The sequence below is a fragment of the Echinops telfairi genome, unplaced genomic scaffold, assembly GCF_000313985.2.
Source record: "Echinops telfairi isolate 266 unplaced genomic scaffold, ASM31398v2 ScPeMD7_7466;HRSCAF=8504, whole genome shotgun sequence".
Classification (NCBI taxonomy): domain Eukaryota; kingdom Metazoa; phylum Chordata; class Mammalia; order Afrosoricida; family Tenrecidae; genus Echinops; species Echinops telfairi.
This window is the reverse complement of record NW_022111366.1, coordinates 242,818-259,757: the sequence shown is the minus strand read 5'-3', so window position 1 is coordinate 259,757 and position 16,940 is coordinate 242,818. Positions and strand designations below refer to the sequence as shown.

The window sequence follows — 16,940 nt, the reverse complement described above, 5'->3', positions numbered from 1 at the left end:
GGGTGCCCCTGCCTCCGGCGCCCACTCCAGGCTGCAGCCTCTGCGCTCGCAACGTCTCCATCCCGGCCGCCCGCGGAGCAGCGGCCCGGAGCCTGCCAGCCTGGCGAGTTAACGGTCTCACCACCCCAGCCAGCGAGGGGACCGAGGGCGGTGCCGCGGCCCAGCCGTCAGTCAAGCGGGGGCGGGGACAAGCCAAGTCCTACGCCAATCACTCGGCGGAGGCGGGAACTAGTGGGCTCCGGCTCCGCCATAGGTTCACTACGGAAGGGGGCGGAGGTTCCGAACAGCCAATTGCAAAGAGAGAAAGCAGTCTTCTCTTTAAGGGAGAAACAGCTGGGGTGAGTCTCTGGAAGTCCTGTGGTGAGTACAAAACAAAAAGAAAAAAGGGAGAGAGGCTGACTCTTGAAGCGGGGCTCTAAAGAAGAATACGACTGAATACAAGACTGGGGAGAAGCGTAGGCAGCGAGAGAGGAAGTTTATAAATGACTCGTCTGATCATTTTGAGACGTCAGGGAGGAAAACTCGTTCACATAAGTGATATGACTTGTCCAAGATCACAGAAACTGGTGGTAGAGCCAAAATAAGGAAAGGTGGTAGCATTTCATGAGCATATAGTAAAGGTCAGCTACTACACAATGGGCTTCCTGCATTCTTACTCAATAATCCCAAGCACTAACTAGATTTGATTATTTAATGGTAAGGAAAGTAGCGTTCAGAGAGGCTACATTGGCCAAAATTAGAAACTAAGAAATGGCAAAGGAAGGTTTAAACATTGGATTTATCTATCTATTTATTTATTTAACCTCTAGTAATCTGAGTTTTTCATATGCCACGTTGTTGGGCAATGCTCCCATTCACCTCTTCTCATGCGCCACCCTGGTGGCACAATGGTTAAATTGTCAGCTGCTAACCAAAAGGCTGGCAGGTAGGATCCATCCGCTGTTCTTTGGGAGAAAGATGTGGCAGTCTGCTTCTGTAAAGATCTACAGCCTGGGAAACTCTATGGTGCAGTTCTACTCTGTCCCATAGGGTCGCTCATAGTAGAATCAACCGAGGGCGCTGGGTTTAAGTTGGCGTGGGGGGAGGGGGAAATAAGAAAGAAGAATAAGCAGTTCTCTATACTTCCTATTATCAATAAAACCAAACTCACTGCCGTCACGTCAATTCAGACATATAGTGACCCTATAGGACAGTGCCCCTGTGGGTTTTGGAGATTGTAATTTTTTTTTACCAGAGTGGAAAGCCCAGTCTTTTTCCTGCTTACCTTTTATAGTGAGGAAGAATTAGAATATAGGAGTGCACACACAAAAAATAATCCCCAAACAAAAATCTCAGAAAACTGAGAGGCTCAGGGATAGATTAAATTGTGTACTCTTTTTTCCAGAACCTGTCAGGCTGGGTTCCCTCCAATCTCACACACACACACACACACACACACACACACACACACGCCACCCTTTGTCAGCTGATCAACATGTCATTTTTGCCTGAGATTACACTAATGCCTGCCTTCTCTATGCATCCTACAGTGAACTCAGAAATCAAGGGATGAAAAAGAGGCCCAAAGTAGAATAGGTGAAAGACATCTAGCAAAATGGAAGTTAACCCACAAGGGAAAATTCCAAATAGTCAAAAATCAGGAGCAGCTAATTTACACTTAATCTAACTGCTGAGAGAGCTAAGCTGAAACCTTTGAGGAATGGCATGAGGGAGACAGGGAAAGGAAAGCTTGTCGAATGCCTTAAAACCTTCAGGAGATGGGACACTTACCTTTCTTCTACTGCTACTCCTGGCAGGAAGGTGGCTGGAGCCTCTAAGTATCCCTCTATCATCATAGCTAGAATTGCTATACACCCCCTTCCTATTTTTCCACTCCCCTCACCCAGCACATACACACACACCGTGCATGCAGAAGAGTGACAACACAGACTTCTGAATACATTTATTTGATATGTCCAGTGCAGAGAGGAGTACTTTTTGGTCACTCCCCACTTCTACCTGTAGGAGTGTTCAAGCTCAGACAGAACAGAAGAGCAGCTTAGAGCCCATGACCCATATCCTGGGGAGATGAGATAACCTGCTGTAATGGGCGTGCGGGGGAGGGAATAAAAAGCCGGAAGTGGCGAGGGGAAGGGAGAGGTGAAGGCCAGCAGCAGAAGTGAGGATAGGGCTGCTGCAGCAGATCCCCAGGAAGAGTGAAGAGGAAGGTATCCTGAAAAGTGGGGCTGGAAGCAGCGTGTGAATGAGGAGGCTGGCCTGGAGAGAGAAGCAAGACCTGGAGACGACGGTGGGACCTTCAAAAAGAGGGGCAAGTGGGCAAAATGATGACGGGGCCTGTGTTGTGGAAAGCCAGGGACTGATTGCTATTGAGGGAAAGTTGTCAGCAGGAGGGCAAGGAGAGGAGGGACTACGCCCAACCAGGGGCTCCCTACTGCTTGTGGACAAACGCATTGTGTTTGGGGCTCATTTGGAGCCCTAGCACAAGTGACCCTGTGTGTTTTTGTGTTTATCGGTAGACCGTGCTGTGGGTACACAAGTAATCCCACATGCATGTGAAGTGACCAGGGCGTGAATGCACGTCGCTGTATACCCAGCAATAAGAATTTACTCTCCCCTCAAATAAGAGTGCTGTGCTTGTGGACACATGCTTACCCATGTGTGCGTGCACTGTGCTCAAGAGCACATGCTAGACGCCCCTGTGTCCACGATGTGTGTCAGAGCTGCTTTCCCCGCCGTTTTCATCAAGGCCCTGAAACCCACCCTTCCCGACTCCTCCCTCCTCTCAGCGCCCTGGCTCCCCAGGCCCGCCCAGACTCTGGAACCCCCCCAGCAGACGGATCTGCTCAGTCTGCATGGAGTGGCGCCTCACCAACTTGCGCTTGGTCCTGGGTGAGCCAGGCGCCCCTGCCTGGGGCGGGGCAGGCAGCGAAGGCGCCCGACCTCCGGGCTGGGGGCGAATGTCGGGGATGGGAGGGTGGGGGCTGACGTTGAGGGGCGGCAGGAAGCCGGGCCGCGTCTGAGAGATGTGGTCCAGCAGGAGCGTCCCCGAGCCCCTCCGCTCCAGCAGCCCGGGACTCCGCCTCCGGCCGCTCAGCGGAGACACGGCGCCCGGCAAGCTCTCCTGGGACTGGCGCGGGGAGGGCGCCGAGCCGGCGAGGGGGAAGGTCAGCGGCGAGGCGCTGTACCGGCGGCGTTCCAGGGACAGGCGGCTGGACTCCGGCGAATCGGGGCAAAGGTTTCCGGGGGTGTCGAGCTCCACCGGCTCCATCCGGCTCAGCTTCTGCCTCAGCCCCGCAGGGAGACCAGCCTCCTGAGCCTCGGGCACGGTGTTTCGGCGCGAGAGGGGGCCCCCGCCCGACACTCTCTCCGCCCACGGGGGCGGGTCCTCGGGGCCCTCGGTACTGTGACGCCGAGAAAGACGGGGTCGCCCGGTCAGCGTCAGCCCGTTGAACTCGGCAGTCAGGCGTTCGATCCCCGGCCTTCCCTCGGCCGGCGGGACTGGTTGGGGGGGAGCCACTAGGCCCCAGGGCTCGGAGTTGAGCCTTTTGAGTGGTTTGGGAGGGTGACGGGGTGGTTTGGGGAGAGGCTCAGAAGGGGTGGGGTCATCGGGGGTCTTTGGAAGAGGGAATTCAAAGACGTCCCGCTTCTCCTCTTCCTCCTGGGCACGAGGGGATAACAACACCCGCCCTCCCGCTGCAGTCTGCAGTTGGATTTCCGAAGGCGACGTGCAGGCCCCCGGGCTAGGGGGGACCGGGGCAGGCTCCTCCAACCCCGGGGACGGTGGAGAGTTGAGATACTGCCGGGTCTTCTTGGTACCCGAAGGCGAGGTGTCGGTGGTGATAATGATGACCTCCGTGCCCTTAGCCTTGCAGGCTTCCAGCAGCGTGGCCAGGGTCTCACGGTCCCCGCGGTCCAGGGCGTGGACCAGGGCCGACGCTCCCGCGTGATCTCGGACGGAGGGGTCTGCGCCGTGGGCCAGTAGCAGGGAGGCCACGGCGGCGCCCCCACCCCCGGCGCAAGCGTGCATGAGTGCGGTGCGCCCCAGGCGGTCTGCGATGTTGGGGTCTGCGCCCTGCTCCAGCAGGTAGCGGACCATGCGCGCCTTGTTCTGGGGGTCGTCGTAGCGGGCCCGACAGGCAGCCATTAGCGCAGTCTCCCCTTGAGCATCGCCCTCATTCACATAGGCTCCCCCTTCCAGAAGCAAACGGGCCAGGCGCAGCTTACCCTGCCCCACGGCCCGAAGAAGAGCGTGGCCCTCGGTGTGCAGCATAGCTGCGGCGGGGCCGAGGGCACCGATGGAAGCGGGGTTGGGGCCTGCAGGGGACTGATAGGGGCGTGGGCTGGCGGTTGGAAAAGGCCTGAGGGCTCAGTGGCAAAGCTGATCCCTGTGAGAAAGAGAGAGACCTTATAGCAGATACAGACAGGGAAACTGAGGCACTGATAGGGGGTGGGCAGGGGGAGACCTCCACGGAACAGGGTCCCTTCTAACTCCTGCCTCTGAAACGCCCCTTCCTCCACCCCACCCCCAACGCATGCCTGAGGAGGTGGAGAGGGTGCACCCGCACTGAAGGACGAGCGCGCGTGCAAATACGTACGGGCACGCGCGGGGAGATCCGCACCCCCATCCTCACCCCACGGCTTATCAGACCTTTCCACCACCCCCCTTTTATTATCCGCACTTGGATTACCCCTTTCTAGGATGCTGAACGCCAGCCCATCCACACACATGCACGCATCCATCCACACACACATTCCCATGCCTAACCTCTTTTAGGTTGTCACAGCCCCAGATATTGAGTGGGGGAGGGAAGCAGCTTGCGTTTGGGACCTAAGGGCGGGTGGGGAAGAATTGGGGGTTTCTTTTGCCCCTGCCTGTATGCTCCCCCTCACTCCTTGCGCTTTCCCCTCCCAGGCTATGCGCCCAAATAGATACCTGAATGTCCGCAGAACCTCGGCAGAGACAGGATTGAGGTCCGGGCAACGGGGCGGCCGGGGTGGGGGAGCTGGGTTCCTGGGGACCCACATGGCGTGTGGGGGGGGGCACCCGGATCTCCTTGGTGTCAGTATCTGCGCCCCGGCGCCGGATCCTTGTCCCTGCTCCCGGTGCGCCCCGGGCACAGCGCCGACTCTGGAGGAGAGAGGCTGGTGGGGGGGGTGAAGGGGGGGCGGGCGGAGCTCTGTCTTGCTATTTATAGCTGCGTCTCCGCGGGTGGGGGCGTCCGGCACCAAGTCGCTCCCCCACCCCTGTACCATAAACCCTCAAAACCTAGAGGCTCCAATCCTGACTTCCCTTTCCCAGCCTACCTGCCCTCAGCCCCAACAAACCTAAAGGTTCCTTAGGGGAACTCGTCCAAGAACCCAGACCTGGACCATCCGGATTCCTCGCTGAGCTTCATCAGATCCCCATTTTCGGTGCTTCGTGTGTTTATGTGCGCCTGTGCGCCAGACCTGACCTGCCACACACAGCACATGGCATTCCGTGCAGAGGGGTGGAAAGAACCGGCGTCCGTACTGTGCAGAGAGAGCTGGCTGTCTTCTTGGAGTTTAAATGTCAGAGTCTAGCTGGGAGCCTGACACCGAGGTCCATCCCCACCCATTTTAGCAAAATGGACCGCACACCACCGATCCAGCTTGGGCGCCAGCGCCCTCGCATAGATGTCTTAGTACGCGGGGCGGGTGGCTAGCGTGGTCAGTTTTTAGATTCAGCAGAGGGCATTCCCATTTGCCACCTCCCCATAGGCTTCACGGTGGTGCTGGTGGTGGATAGCAAAGCAGCATGGGAAAGCTAGCCTGTAACACATTCTCTCTCATTTCAGCCCAGTCTTGCTTAGATTCATTATTTTTTTTCATCATGCTTGAGGGTCTCTGTCCCAATCCCTCCTTATCTGTCGTCTCTGTTTGTTGCTATGGGTCTCTCTCACCGTCTGTGCCTCCCCTTGCCACCTGCCCTGTTTCCATGGTTACCGTAGCTTCCATCTGCACATTTTAGGAATGAGTGTATGTCCAGCTGGGAGGCACCAGGGGGAAGTGAGGGATGAGAAAAATAGCCTAAGACTTTGGAAAGCTCACCTGAGGTCCTGTGATACCTGAGAGGCTGGAGGCCACCAGGTCCGGGAGATTAAAAATGCTGTGTTTAGGGAAGGGGAGAGAAGTATTTTACCAGCTGCCATTTATTGAACGCCAACAATGTGCCAAGTGCTCTACACACATTATCTCCAATCGTCTTCACAGCAACTCAGTAACGGTAAGGATTTTGACCTCCTTGTTACAGATGAGGAAACCGAGGCTTAGTAAGGTTAAGCAAGTTCTCCAACGCTACACAACTATGTCTCTGTCCCATTCCAAAGGGAACTTGCCACCACACACCTTCAGCCTGTCAGCCGGAGGCTCCACACGCTGCACCATCTTCTCCAACATCCGGGGGTTTGCTTTGATCAATTCCTAGATTTTTATCTCCCGTGTGACCTCTTCAGTTTCTATTTTCCGCAAGAGTCGGGTTCCCTATTCTGCCCCGCCCCCTTTATAGGGCACCAGGAAAGCAGAGGGAAATGCAGAAGGTCCTGGCTTGCCTCTGATCCACAATCCTTCCTTTCCCAAACCTGCTCCTCCCACCTCCTCTCCTCACAGACAAGGCAACGGGAAAAAATATTTTTAGAAAAGTAGCCATTGGTGGTGCTGAAAGGGGCAGGGTAGTATTGAAGGGAAGGTGGGCGTGATGGAGGAGAGGCCAAGTACGAAGCTCGGGTCATCGAAAGTCTGATTCCGGCCAGCAGTTTCATCGAAGTCCATTTCTCGGTCGGGACTCCTCTCCTCGCCTGGCCTCTCAGTGGAGCCTCCCTCCGAGGTGAGAGTCGGGTTCCTCTGTGAACGCTCGCTAACCAGGCGCTCCCCGTGTGTCGCGGGGTGAGGACGGAAACTAACTGACCCCGGGTGGATTCTGCAGCCTCATCGCGCCCGCAAGCCGGTTCATGAGCCCAGGGAAGTTCCGGTTGGCTCGCTTCCTCCCCCGCCCTCCCCTCCAGCGTCAAGTGGGCGGACATCCCTCCCCTGCTTCTCCCAGATTGGCCCGGAGGACCCGCCAATGGGGAGCTCGCAGAGGCGGGCCTAGAACCCCGGGGGCCGGAGGACGACAGGCAAATGCCAAGTTGGCCGCTGCGTGGGCTCCGAGTGGGGGAGGGGCGGCAGGTAAGGCTCCGACCGGTGACTCTGATCCGGCTGCGTCCGTCCCGCACGTAGCGGCATTGTGCACCGCGACTGGGCTGTGGGGTCGGCAGCGCTTTCCAGCGGCCTGGATCAGCCCCTTTGGCTCCCTACCCTTTCTCCCTTCCCTCCCATTGCTCTGCTTATTACCTACCAGTGGACCGTACTTTTGTTTCGCGCAAGAAAGGAGAGGGATTAAAACAGAAAGCAAAAGACGGCTCGCTCTTGTACCTGCCACTTTTAGCCAGGGCATCAGCCCCACCCCTCCGCCCCCTACTCTATTTATTATTCCTCCTGACTGACAGCCTGACAAACGCTTGTTTATCAAGTCTCGACTGAAATATTTCCTCCTACCTGTAGTTTTCCTGGACCCGTTTCTTGCACAATTGTTCTCCTGTGTGACTTTACATAGTGTCTTATATATACTTATTGCATAGGTTCACTTTTCATGTTTCTACCCATTTAAGAGGATAAGTTTTTGGAGGGCAAGAACTAGTCCTTAATACAGAATGCCCAATAAGAGTTAATTCAATGGAACTGATTTCCAGGCATCGTTGTTAGGAATAACCCGGGAGTCGGCTCTGACTCCTAGCTACCCCATGTTCAACAAAAGGAACACCACCCATCCTACACCATCCACACAACGTTATGTTGAGCTCCTTGATGCAGCCACAGTGTCACGCCATCTGGTCAGTGGTCTTCCTGTAGCCAAGAATTGGCACTCTCTATAAGGAAGCAAGATTTAAACTCATACTTAATTTGCATATGCTGTACTGTTCCTGAGAAGCAAGGATGGCTAAACTTCCTCTCATGTTGCTTTGAACATGTTAAATATCAGGAGAGACCAGTCCCTGGAAAAGGACATCATGCTTGGTAAAGTGGAGGGTCATTAAAAAAGAGAGTCTCAACTAGATGGATTGACACAGTGGCTGCAGCAATGGGCTCAAAAATAGCAATTGTGAGGATGATGGGAGAGAGGACCTGGCAGTATTTTGTTCGGTTGTACATCGGGTCCCAGTGAGACAACACTAACTGGACAACCCCAACTAACAACAGCGTAGGATTCTGTCTTTTATTGCAAGTTCTAGAGCAGTAAGAGACCATGCAATACGTAACCAACACTGAACCAAACTCGCTGTCGTCAAGCCAATTCAGACGAAAGTCATGGTCCATAATATAATGTTACCAGAATCCAGAGGAGAGAGAGCAAAGGACTGGAATGGTGAGGGGCGACTGTACTAATCACATAGTATCAAATTTGTAAAGGCCCTTAGAAATCATATATTCATTCAGTCTACAAATATTGTGAGCACTCACTATTGGCAGTCACAGTCCTGGACAGTGGGGATCAGAGTGTATCCTCTACACTAGTCAGGGATCCTTCTTTGGATAAAGCATGTTTGGTAAACATCTACCCCTTCCAAACAAACAGACAAAAACCACAACCGTCTGTCAAGTCGATTGTAACTCCTAGCAGGACACTATATGGGTTTCTGAGGCTGTACATCTCTATGGGAACATATGACCTCAACTTCTCCCCTGGACCAGCTGCTGGGTTACCATAGTTGACCTGACAGCACCTCCAGGCCTCCTACAGCTAGCCTCACTTTCAACAGCTTTAGGAAGAGAATCCACTGTCTTGCTTTGCAGATAGTTCCATGTTTGAAGATTTGTTTTTCAGTCAATATCCAACACATATTCCAAATAAGAACTATATGGCTCAATGAACTGCATTCCACTCTTCCATTAGAAGAGGAGCTATGTCCCATAGGTGGTGGTGGTGGTGGTGAAGTGCAGTACAGTCAGATCTGACTCAGAGTAACCCTGTGTGCAACAGAACAAAGCACTGCCTGGTCCTGCACCCTCCTCACCGTCATCGTGTGTGAACCCGTCATTGCAGCCACTCTGTCAGTCCGTGTAGTGGGGGGTCTTCCTCTTTGTGAACGACCCTCTTCTTTACCAAGCATGATGTCATTTCCCAGGGACTGGTCTCTCCTGATGACAAGTGCAATGCACTGGATAGGAATCCTCACCATTCTCTCTCCTACGTAACATCCTGGCTTCACAAATGTGTTTGCTCTTCTGGCAGTCCATGGTACGTTCCATATTTTTCACCAATAGATAATTCAAATGCAGCAATTCTATAGTCTTTTTTATTCATTATCCAGATTTCATATACATATGAGGCAAAAGAAAAATACCTTCACACACCTTAGCCCTCAAAGTGGTATCTTTGGACTTTAATCCTTCACAGAGGTCTGATGCAGCAGATTTGCCCCATATCATTTGATTTTTGACCGCTGCTTCCATGAGCATTGATGTGGATACAAGTAAAAGAAATCCTTGACAACTTTAATCTTTTTTCTGTTTATCATAAATGTCTGTTGGTCCAATGGGGAGGATGTTTCTTTTCTTGACATTGAGTTAGAAGCCCTGCTGGCATGATGGGTTACATGTCGGGCTGCTAACTTGCAGGTCAGCAGTCCAATATCACCAGCTGCTCCCTGGGACAGAGATGAGGTTTTCAGCCCTATAAAGATGTATGCATCCGAAACCCACAGAGGCCGTTCTGCTCTCTCTAGCCGGTCGCTGCGAGTAGAAACAGACTGGTGGTCGTGGTTACACTGAGTATTGAGTTGTAGGCCAGACCGATGGCTGTACTCTTTGACCTTCACAATCAAGTGTCAAGTTCTCTTCCTTTCAAACAAGCAAAGTGGTGTTCTCTGTATATCACAGATGTTAGTGAACCTTTCTGTAATCCTGATGCCAAGTTCTTCTTCATATAGTCCAGGTTCTCCGATTATTTACTGAGCTCACAGGCTAAATAAGTGTGTGAAAGGATACAACACTGTCACGCCCTTTTCCTGGTTTTAAGCCCTGCAACATTCTCCTGTTCTGTTTGAAAGGCTGCCTGTATGAGCATGATGCAGTGTTCTGGATTTTCCATGCTTCTCAAAGTTACCCATAGTTTGTTATGATCCTCATAATTGAATACCTTTGCATAATCAATAAAACACCAGTAAACATCTTTCTGGCATTCCCTACTTTCAGGCAAGATCCACGTGGCATCAGCAATGATAGCCCTTGTTCTGAGTCCTCTTCTGAATCTGAGCTGAGTTTCTGCCAGATCTCTGTCAGTGTACTGCTGCAATCGTTGTTGAATGACCTTAAGCAAAATTTTACTAGCATGTGACATTAATGAAACTGTTCAATAACTTCTGCATTCCGTTCAGCCAGTTTTCTTTGGAATGGTTACTGAGTTGGTTTATTGTGCCAATGGCTGATAAACACATGTGGGGTTAATTGAAGGGCAGAGAGAGAAATGACTCGGTAAACCTCGCCTTTCTAATTCTCAGGTCTCTTGCTTTCTGATGGTCGGACCAGGGTGTAGCTGTCTTAGCCAGTTCCCTGCTTCAGCTGGCAAGGTTCGCTTCCTGCGAGACATCTCTGAGGAGAAGCCACATGGACCTACCCCGATGCAGCCCTGGGTGCTGGAGCAGCTGTGTGGAGACCCTGCCAGCGCTGAGATGCTCACATGCTTACTGATTTGGCTTTTCTCCTGCAGTTGGCGTCATTGCATGTGTTTTGTGAGATTGAGGAGGACTTTGTAGATTGGTGTCGGACATATGGGCTAATGTTGGACTTATGGGCTTGGACAGCTCTGGGTTGGGATGCTTTCTTAATGAACACATAGCCTTTATATAAAACTCTCTCTTATATACATATGGGTTTATGTGGATTTGTTTCTCTAGTCTACCCAGACTAACGCAGTTACAAATCTGATCTCTTTTAATCCATGGTCCAAGTAGCTGTCTTCCAGATCTTTTGGCACAGACTTGTGAGGGCTTCCAGTGCTGCATCAGTTTGTTGAAATTTTTCGATTGGTATTCTGTCAATTCCTGGAGCCCTGTTTTTCTGCCAATGCCTTCGGTGCAGCTTGGACTTCTTCCTTCAGTTTCACAGTTCTTGAGCATATGTTCCCTCTTGAATTGGTGCATACCAGCAATGCCTTTTGGTACAGTGACATTGCATTCCTACTATCTTCTTTTGATAACCCTGCACCATTTAAGATTATGCCCATAATATTGTCCTTGAATATTGCAACTCAAGGCTTGTCTTTTGTTCCCCAGTTCTTTAACGTTGAGATGTTGCTGAGTGTGTGCTTCTCTTTTGGTTTTCTAACCCCAGGACTTATACATTTTATTATAATGCTTTACTTTGTCTTCTTGAGCTGCCCCTTGAGTTTTTCTGTTCTTCTCTTTTACTTCATTATTTCTTCCATTTGCTTTAACTACAAGTTTTAGTCTCTTCTGACACCCGTTCTGGGCTTTGCTCCTTCTCCATCTTTGTGATGAGTTTTTGCTTTCTTAATTTGGGATGTTTTGGGTGTCATCCTGCAGGGTGTCTAGTTTTAGTTACTAGTGTTCAGTGCGTCAGACTGCTCTCGAGATGGTCTCTAAACTCCGGGCTAGTGTCGCAGGGCCGTGTTGTAACTCTGGCGGACCTGTTTTCATTTCCTTCAGCTTCATCCTAAACATGCACATGAGCAACTAATGATCTGCTCCACACTTGGCCCTGGCTTCTATTGGCTCGTGATACTGAACTTCTTCCTGGTCTCTTCCCACAGAGGTAGTCAATTTGCTTCCAGTGTCTTCCATCTGGCATCACTTGCATGCTTGCTTTTTATGATGCTGAAAGAAAAGGGTCTTTGCAACATAGAAGTGGTTGGTCTTGCAAAATTCTACTGATCGCCAGCTTTATTTCTCTCATCCAGGTCATCTTTTCCAACTACTGATCCTTCCTCTTTGTTTCCAGTTTTCACATTCCAAGCACCAGGAAGCAGCAAAGCATCTTGAGTACGTGTGTGATCAATTTCAGAATGAGGAAGTTGATAGAATTCTTCAATTTCTTCATCATTGGCTCTCGTAGTTGGGGTGTAAATTTGAATACTAGTTGCATTAACTGGCCTGCCTTGTGGGTGTATGGAGATGATCCTATTGCAGACAGCATCGTACTTCCAGACAGATGTTGAAGTGTTCTTTTGAATGATAAGTGTGATGTCATTCCTCCTTAAGTGGGCATTCCCCCATAGTAAGCCATATGATTGTCTGACTTAAAATAACCAGTACCATTTTTAACTCACTAATGTCTAGATTCCATTTCAACTCACTCCATTTCAGCTGTCTAGAATACTGGTATTTATGCATCCATTGCTTGTCTGGTGGTTTGCTCTACTATGGTGGCTTGCATGTTATCGCGATGCTAGAATCTGTGTCACTGCTATTTCGAAGACAAGCAGGTCACCGAGGTGAGCAGGTTTCAGCAGCGCTTCCAGACTAGGAACCGACGACAGAGAAAGAATAGGCTGTCCACTTTGGAGTGATTAGTCCCTGCAACCTTAAGACCAGCATCAGGACATCGTCAGACATCGTGCCAGACGATGAAGCCCTCCGGTCAGAAGGCTCTCAAACGCTGCCTTCCCAAAGCCGAGTTGATTGTAAAATGTGATGGACAAAAGCCTTTGGGACCTTCATTTGCTGATGGGCACAACTCCAAATGAGTAGACCAGCGCAGCTGTCTCTTAGTCATTGAGTCTTGGAAGGTACGAAGTATCCTCGAGGAACATTGAAAGTCTCGAAAAATGAAGTTGAATGCATAAAGGTGAATATCCTAGACGTCGGTAAGCAACGGCCCGTTATTGGTCGCTCTGAATCAGCCAGTCATATGGTTTCCTATGATAAATTCATGAGGAAAGCATCACATTCAATGTCAGAAAGGGCATTTCAAGATCTATCTTGAAGTACGATGCTCTGACGTAGGATATCTGTTTGAATACAAGGAAATCCAGTCACTACAAGTGTTATTCAAATGTATGCACCAACTATGAAAGCTAGTGATGAAGAAAACGAAGACCACTACCAGCATCTCCACTCTGAAATGGATCCAACGTGCAGTCGAGATGCATTGATAATTATTAGTGATTGGAATGCAAAAGTTGGAAACAAACAAGGAGGAACAGTAGTTGGAAAATAGGGCCTTGGTGATAGAAATGAAGCTGAAGATCGAATGAATTAATTTTACAACCAATGAGTCCTTCATCAAAAATACCTTTTTCCAATAACTCAAATGGTGACTATACACACGGACTTATCCAGTTGGAATACACAGAAATCAAATTGACTCCATATGTGGGAAGAGATACAGAGAAATCCTATATCGGCAGCTCAAACGAGGTCGACCACTGAACAGACCCTCACTTGTTTATAGGGAAGTTCAGGTTGAAGCTGAAGAAAACTGAAAGAAGTCCATGAGAGCCAAAATACAACCTTGAATCAACCCCATCTGAGCTAGCCCACCCAAGAGCAGATGTGATACAGTGAACACTAACGACAGAGACCTGAGGAGCCGTGGGATAGCATCACGAACATCATTCATGAGGGAAGCAAAAGGTCATGAAGAAGACAGGGAAGAAACAAAATATCGAAGTGGATTTCCAGGAGAGGCTCTGAAACTTGCTGGTAATTTCAGAGTAACTAAGGCAGGTGGAGGAAATTATGAAGTCAAAGAATTCAACCGGAAATTCAAAAGGGCAGCCTGAGAAGACAAAGTAAAGTATTATAATGAAATGGCCAAAGACCTAGTGTTAGAAAACCCAAAGGGAAAAACGTGCTCGACATATCTTAATGGAAAGAATGAAGAAAAAAATCCAAGCCCCAAGTTACAATATCGAAAGATTCTATGGGCAAAATATTGAATGATTCAGGAAATATCAAAAGGAGATGGAACGAATACACAGAGCCAATGTACCAAAAAGAACTAGTCAACATTCAACCCTTTCAAGAGGTAGCATATAAGCAAGAACCAACGATACTGAAGGAAGACGTCCAAGCTGCATCGAAAGCATTGCCATAAAGCAAGGCTCCAGGAATGGACAGGATCCCAATCAAAATGTTGCAGCACACTTCTGAAGCACGCACTCACCAGGCCAGAAAGTTTGGAAGACAGCTAGTTGTCCACCTGACTGAAGAACTCCTATTTGTACCCACTCCAAAGAAAGGTGATCAAACAGAATGCAGCAATGGTGGAACATCATCATCAATGTCACAAGCAAGTAAAATGTTGCTGAGGGTTTCAACAATGGTTGCAGCAGTATATTGACAGGGAACTGCCAGAAACTCAGACCAGATTCAGAAGAAGACTCTGAACAGGGAATACTGTTGCTCATGTCAGAGGATCGTGACTGACAGCAGAGAACACCAGAAAGATGTTTGCTTGTGTTTGATTGAAGATGCACAGGTATTCAATGGTAGGGATCATAACAAACTGTGGGGAGCCTCGAGAAGATGGGAATTCTGGAACACTTCATTGTGCTCATGCAGAACCTGTGCGTGGATCAAGAGGCAGTCGTTGGAACAAAGCAAGGGAATACCGCATGGTTTAAAATCAGGAAAAGTGTGCGTCAAGGTTGTATCCTCTCACCATACTTACTCAATCTGTGCTGAGTAAGTAGTCAGAGAAGCTGGATTAGAGGAAGAAGAAAGTGGGGTGAGGACTGGAGGAAGACTTGTTAACCCCCTGCACTATGCACACCTGGCTCACTGAACGTCTTACTGAGATCAGGGATTGCAGCACTCAGTATGGATTGCAGCTTAATCTAAAGAAACCAAAGCCCTCCCAACTGGACCAACAGGTAACGCTATCTACTTTGAGGAGGGCGGCTCTTTCCATCGGGATTTGAGTGCCTTCCAAGCCGAGTCCTTCCCCGATGGTATTTTCAGTGCCTTTCAGCCGGAGCTTCTCACCTTTATTCCCACCTGAGAGGTCATCTCCCACCACTGTCTCAGACCCCGTTCTGCTAGTATTCATAAGGTTGATTTCTCAGAAGGGGACAACCTAATCCTTCTTCCTAACCAGCTCTTAGTTCAGAAGCTCTGGTGAAGCCAGTTCATCGTGGGTGACTGCCCTCCTGGCATCACAATGCTGGTGGTGTAGCGTCTAGCAGCACAGCAACACAAAAGCCACCACATTACAATACACTGATAGATGAGTGGGGCACCCATGGGTAGCATTCTTGAAAACAAAGAAAAAACATTTTTTCCCCGACTGTAGAAGTACTATATAAAGATAGCACCAGACCAGACTACGCTTCATTCTGTTGTACACAGGGTCGCCAAGAGTCGGAACTAACTCCGTGGCACCTAACATCTCCTTTAAGAAGAACGTTTGTAGACATATGTATGTGTCCATGTTGTATGTGTGTGGGAGCTGAGATTCAAATCCACATTCTTAACCACCACCCTGTGCTCCCTTGCCATAAGTTTGGTGTAATTGTGAGAGTACTTTTTCTATTGAAATCTCCTTAGTAACTTAGCCCACAATGCCCACGTATGCATAATGGGATTTTGTTCCCCTTGGAGGGAAGGGCAGTGCAGGGTGGAAGACCAGAGAAGTTTAATGTTAAGGAGGAGCATACTCGTTTTGTTCTTCTCTAATCTGTTTTTCACCAATTAATCTTTTGTCACTTTATATTGCTACTCAAGTTTTTTTTTTCATATATGTGAACAAATCACCCGAGAAACAGGACTATATGAAGAAGAATTTGGCTTAGGATCGGAGGAAGACTTATTAACAACCTGCAATATGCAGATGGCACAACCGTGCTTGCTTGAAAGTGAGGAGGACTTGAAGCACTTAACTGATGAAGCTCGTACTTCAGTATGGATTGCAATGCAATGTAAAGAAACCAACATCCTCACAACTGGACCAACAGATACCATCATGAGAGACGAAGGAACATTGAAATTGTCAAGGCGTTCGTCATACTTGGATCCACAATCAGTGCATGGAAGCAGCCGTCAAGAGACCAAAGGATGCACTGCCTTTGGCAAATTTGCTGTAGAAGACCTATTCAGAGTGTTGAAAGCAGAGCGGTTACTTAGAGGACTAAGGTGGGCATGACCCAAGCCATGATTTTTCCGATTGCCTCATATGAATGTGAACGTTGGACTCTGAATAAGGAAAACCAGAGAAGAATCAGTGGGTTTGAAATGTGGTGCTGGAGAAGAATACTCAAAGCACCATGGACCGCCAAAAGAACAAACGAATCTGTTTTGGAAGACGTAGGGCCAGAGTGCTCCTTCGAGGCAAGGATGCAAGACTTGGCTCATGTATCGAGGCGTGTTGTCAGGAGAGACCAGCCCCCAGAGCAGGACGTCGGGCTTAGTAAAGGAGAGAGAGGGCCGGTGAAACGGAAGAAAGCCCTCAACAAGACTGGTGGACACAGCAGCACAGCGGGGTCGAGCCTGACAGTAGTGAGGACGGCCTGGGAGCAGACAGTGTCCCCTTCTGTTGGACAGAGGGTCACGTGCGTCGGAAGCGATTGGATGGCCCCTAACAACAACAGATGCATACAGATATCTAGATAGTCCCAGCTTCCAACAAAATGAGAGGCCCGTCAGGTGAACCATAAGACCAAGGCTGTAATAACCCTTAAGATTGCTCAAAAGAAAGCACACCGTTACATACATACAAAGTACATACAAGTTTTATGTAGAGAGAGAAACTTTTTTGGATTTACAGAAAATTTGAACAGATAGTACGGAGTCCCCCCTACACACTAGTACAGTTTCCCCCTAGTAGTAACGTCTTGCATTAGCAGAGCACCTGTGTCGCAGCTAGTGAACCAATAGCGGTACTTTGTTATTAACGAAGGTTCATGGGTAGTTGAGTCAGGTTTCCTT

At 49.7% G+C, this 16,940-nt stretch overlaps 2 protein-coding genes across 5 annotated transcripts in view; one reads left to right on the top strand and one right to left on the bottom strand.

Moving 5' to 3' along the window:
- Positions 1-340: 340 nt before the first annotated feature.
- POLR3GL (RNA polymerase III subunit GL) overlaps positions 341-16,940 on the top strand; it is a 25,065-nt gene continuing 8,465 nt past the window's right edge. Inside the window, exon 1 of one of the 3 annotated variants that reach the window (XM_045283747.1) lies at positions 341-360. The gene's annotated coding sequence lies outside the window, so the exon portion shown is untranslated. Of the gene's footprint in view, positions 361-6,534; positions 6,845-7,092; positions 7,186-16,940 lie in introns of those variants that run through there. The other 2 variants (XM_045283746.1, XM_045283744.1) reach the window with 2 other exon arrangements.
- On the bottom strand, positions 1,928-6,390 carry ANKRD34A (ankyrin repeat domain 34A). 2 transcript variants are annotated; one of them, XM_045283743.1, is made up of 4 exons: positions 6,367-6,390; positions 6,070-6,127; positions 4,934-5,128; positions 1,928-4,385 (listed from the first exon to the last, which is right to left on the bottom strand). In XM_045283743.1, the coding sequence occupies exon 4, from the start codon at positions 4,268-4,270 to the stop codon at positions 2,783-2,785; it is 1,488 nt and encodes a 495-aa protein (XP_045139678.1). In that variant the 5' UTR covers positions 4,271-4,385; positions 4,934-5,128; positions 6,070-6,127; positions 6,367-6,390; the 3' UTR covers positions 1,928-2,782. The 2 variants fall into 2 exon arrangements, with proteins under 2 accessions (XP_045139678.1, XP_004717335.1); XM_004717278.2 differs by lacking the exons at positions 6,070-6,127; positions 6,367-6,390 and adding an exon at positions 5,326-5,391.

Coding starts and splice junctions, on each gene's coding strand:
- ANKRD34A (XM_045283743.1), bottom strand. CDS start 4,270: ATGCTGCACACCGAGGGCCACGCTCTTCTTCGGGCCGTGGGGCAGGGT.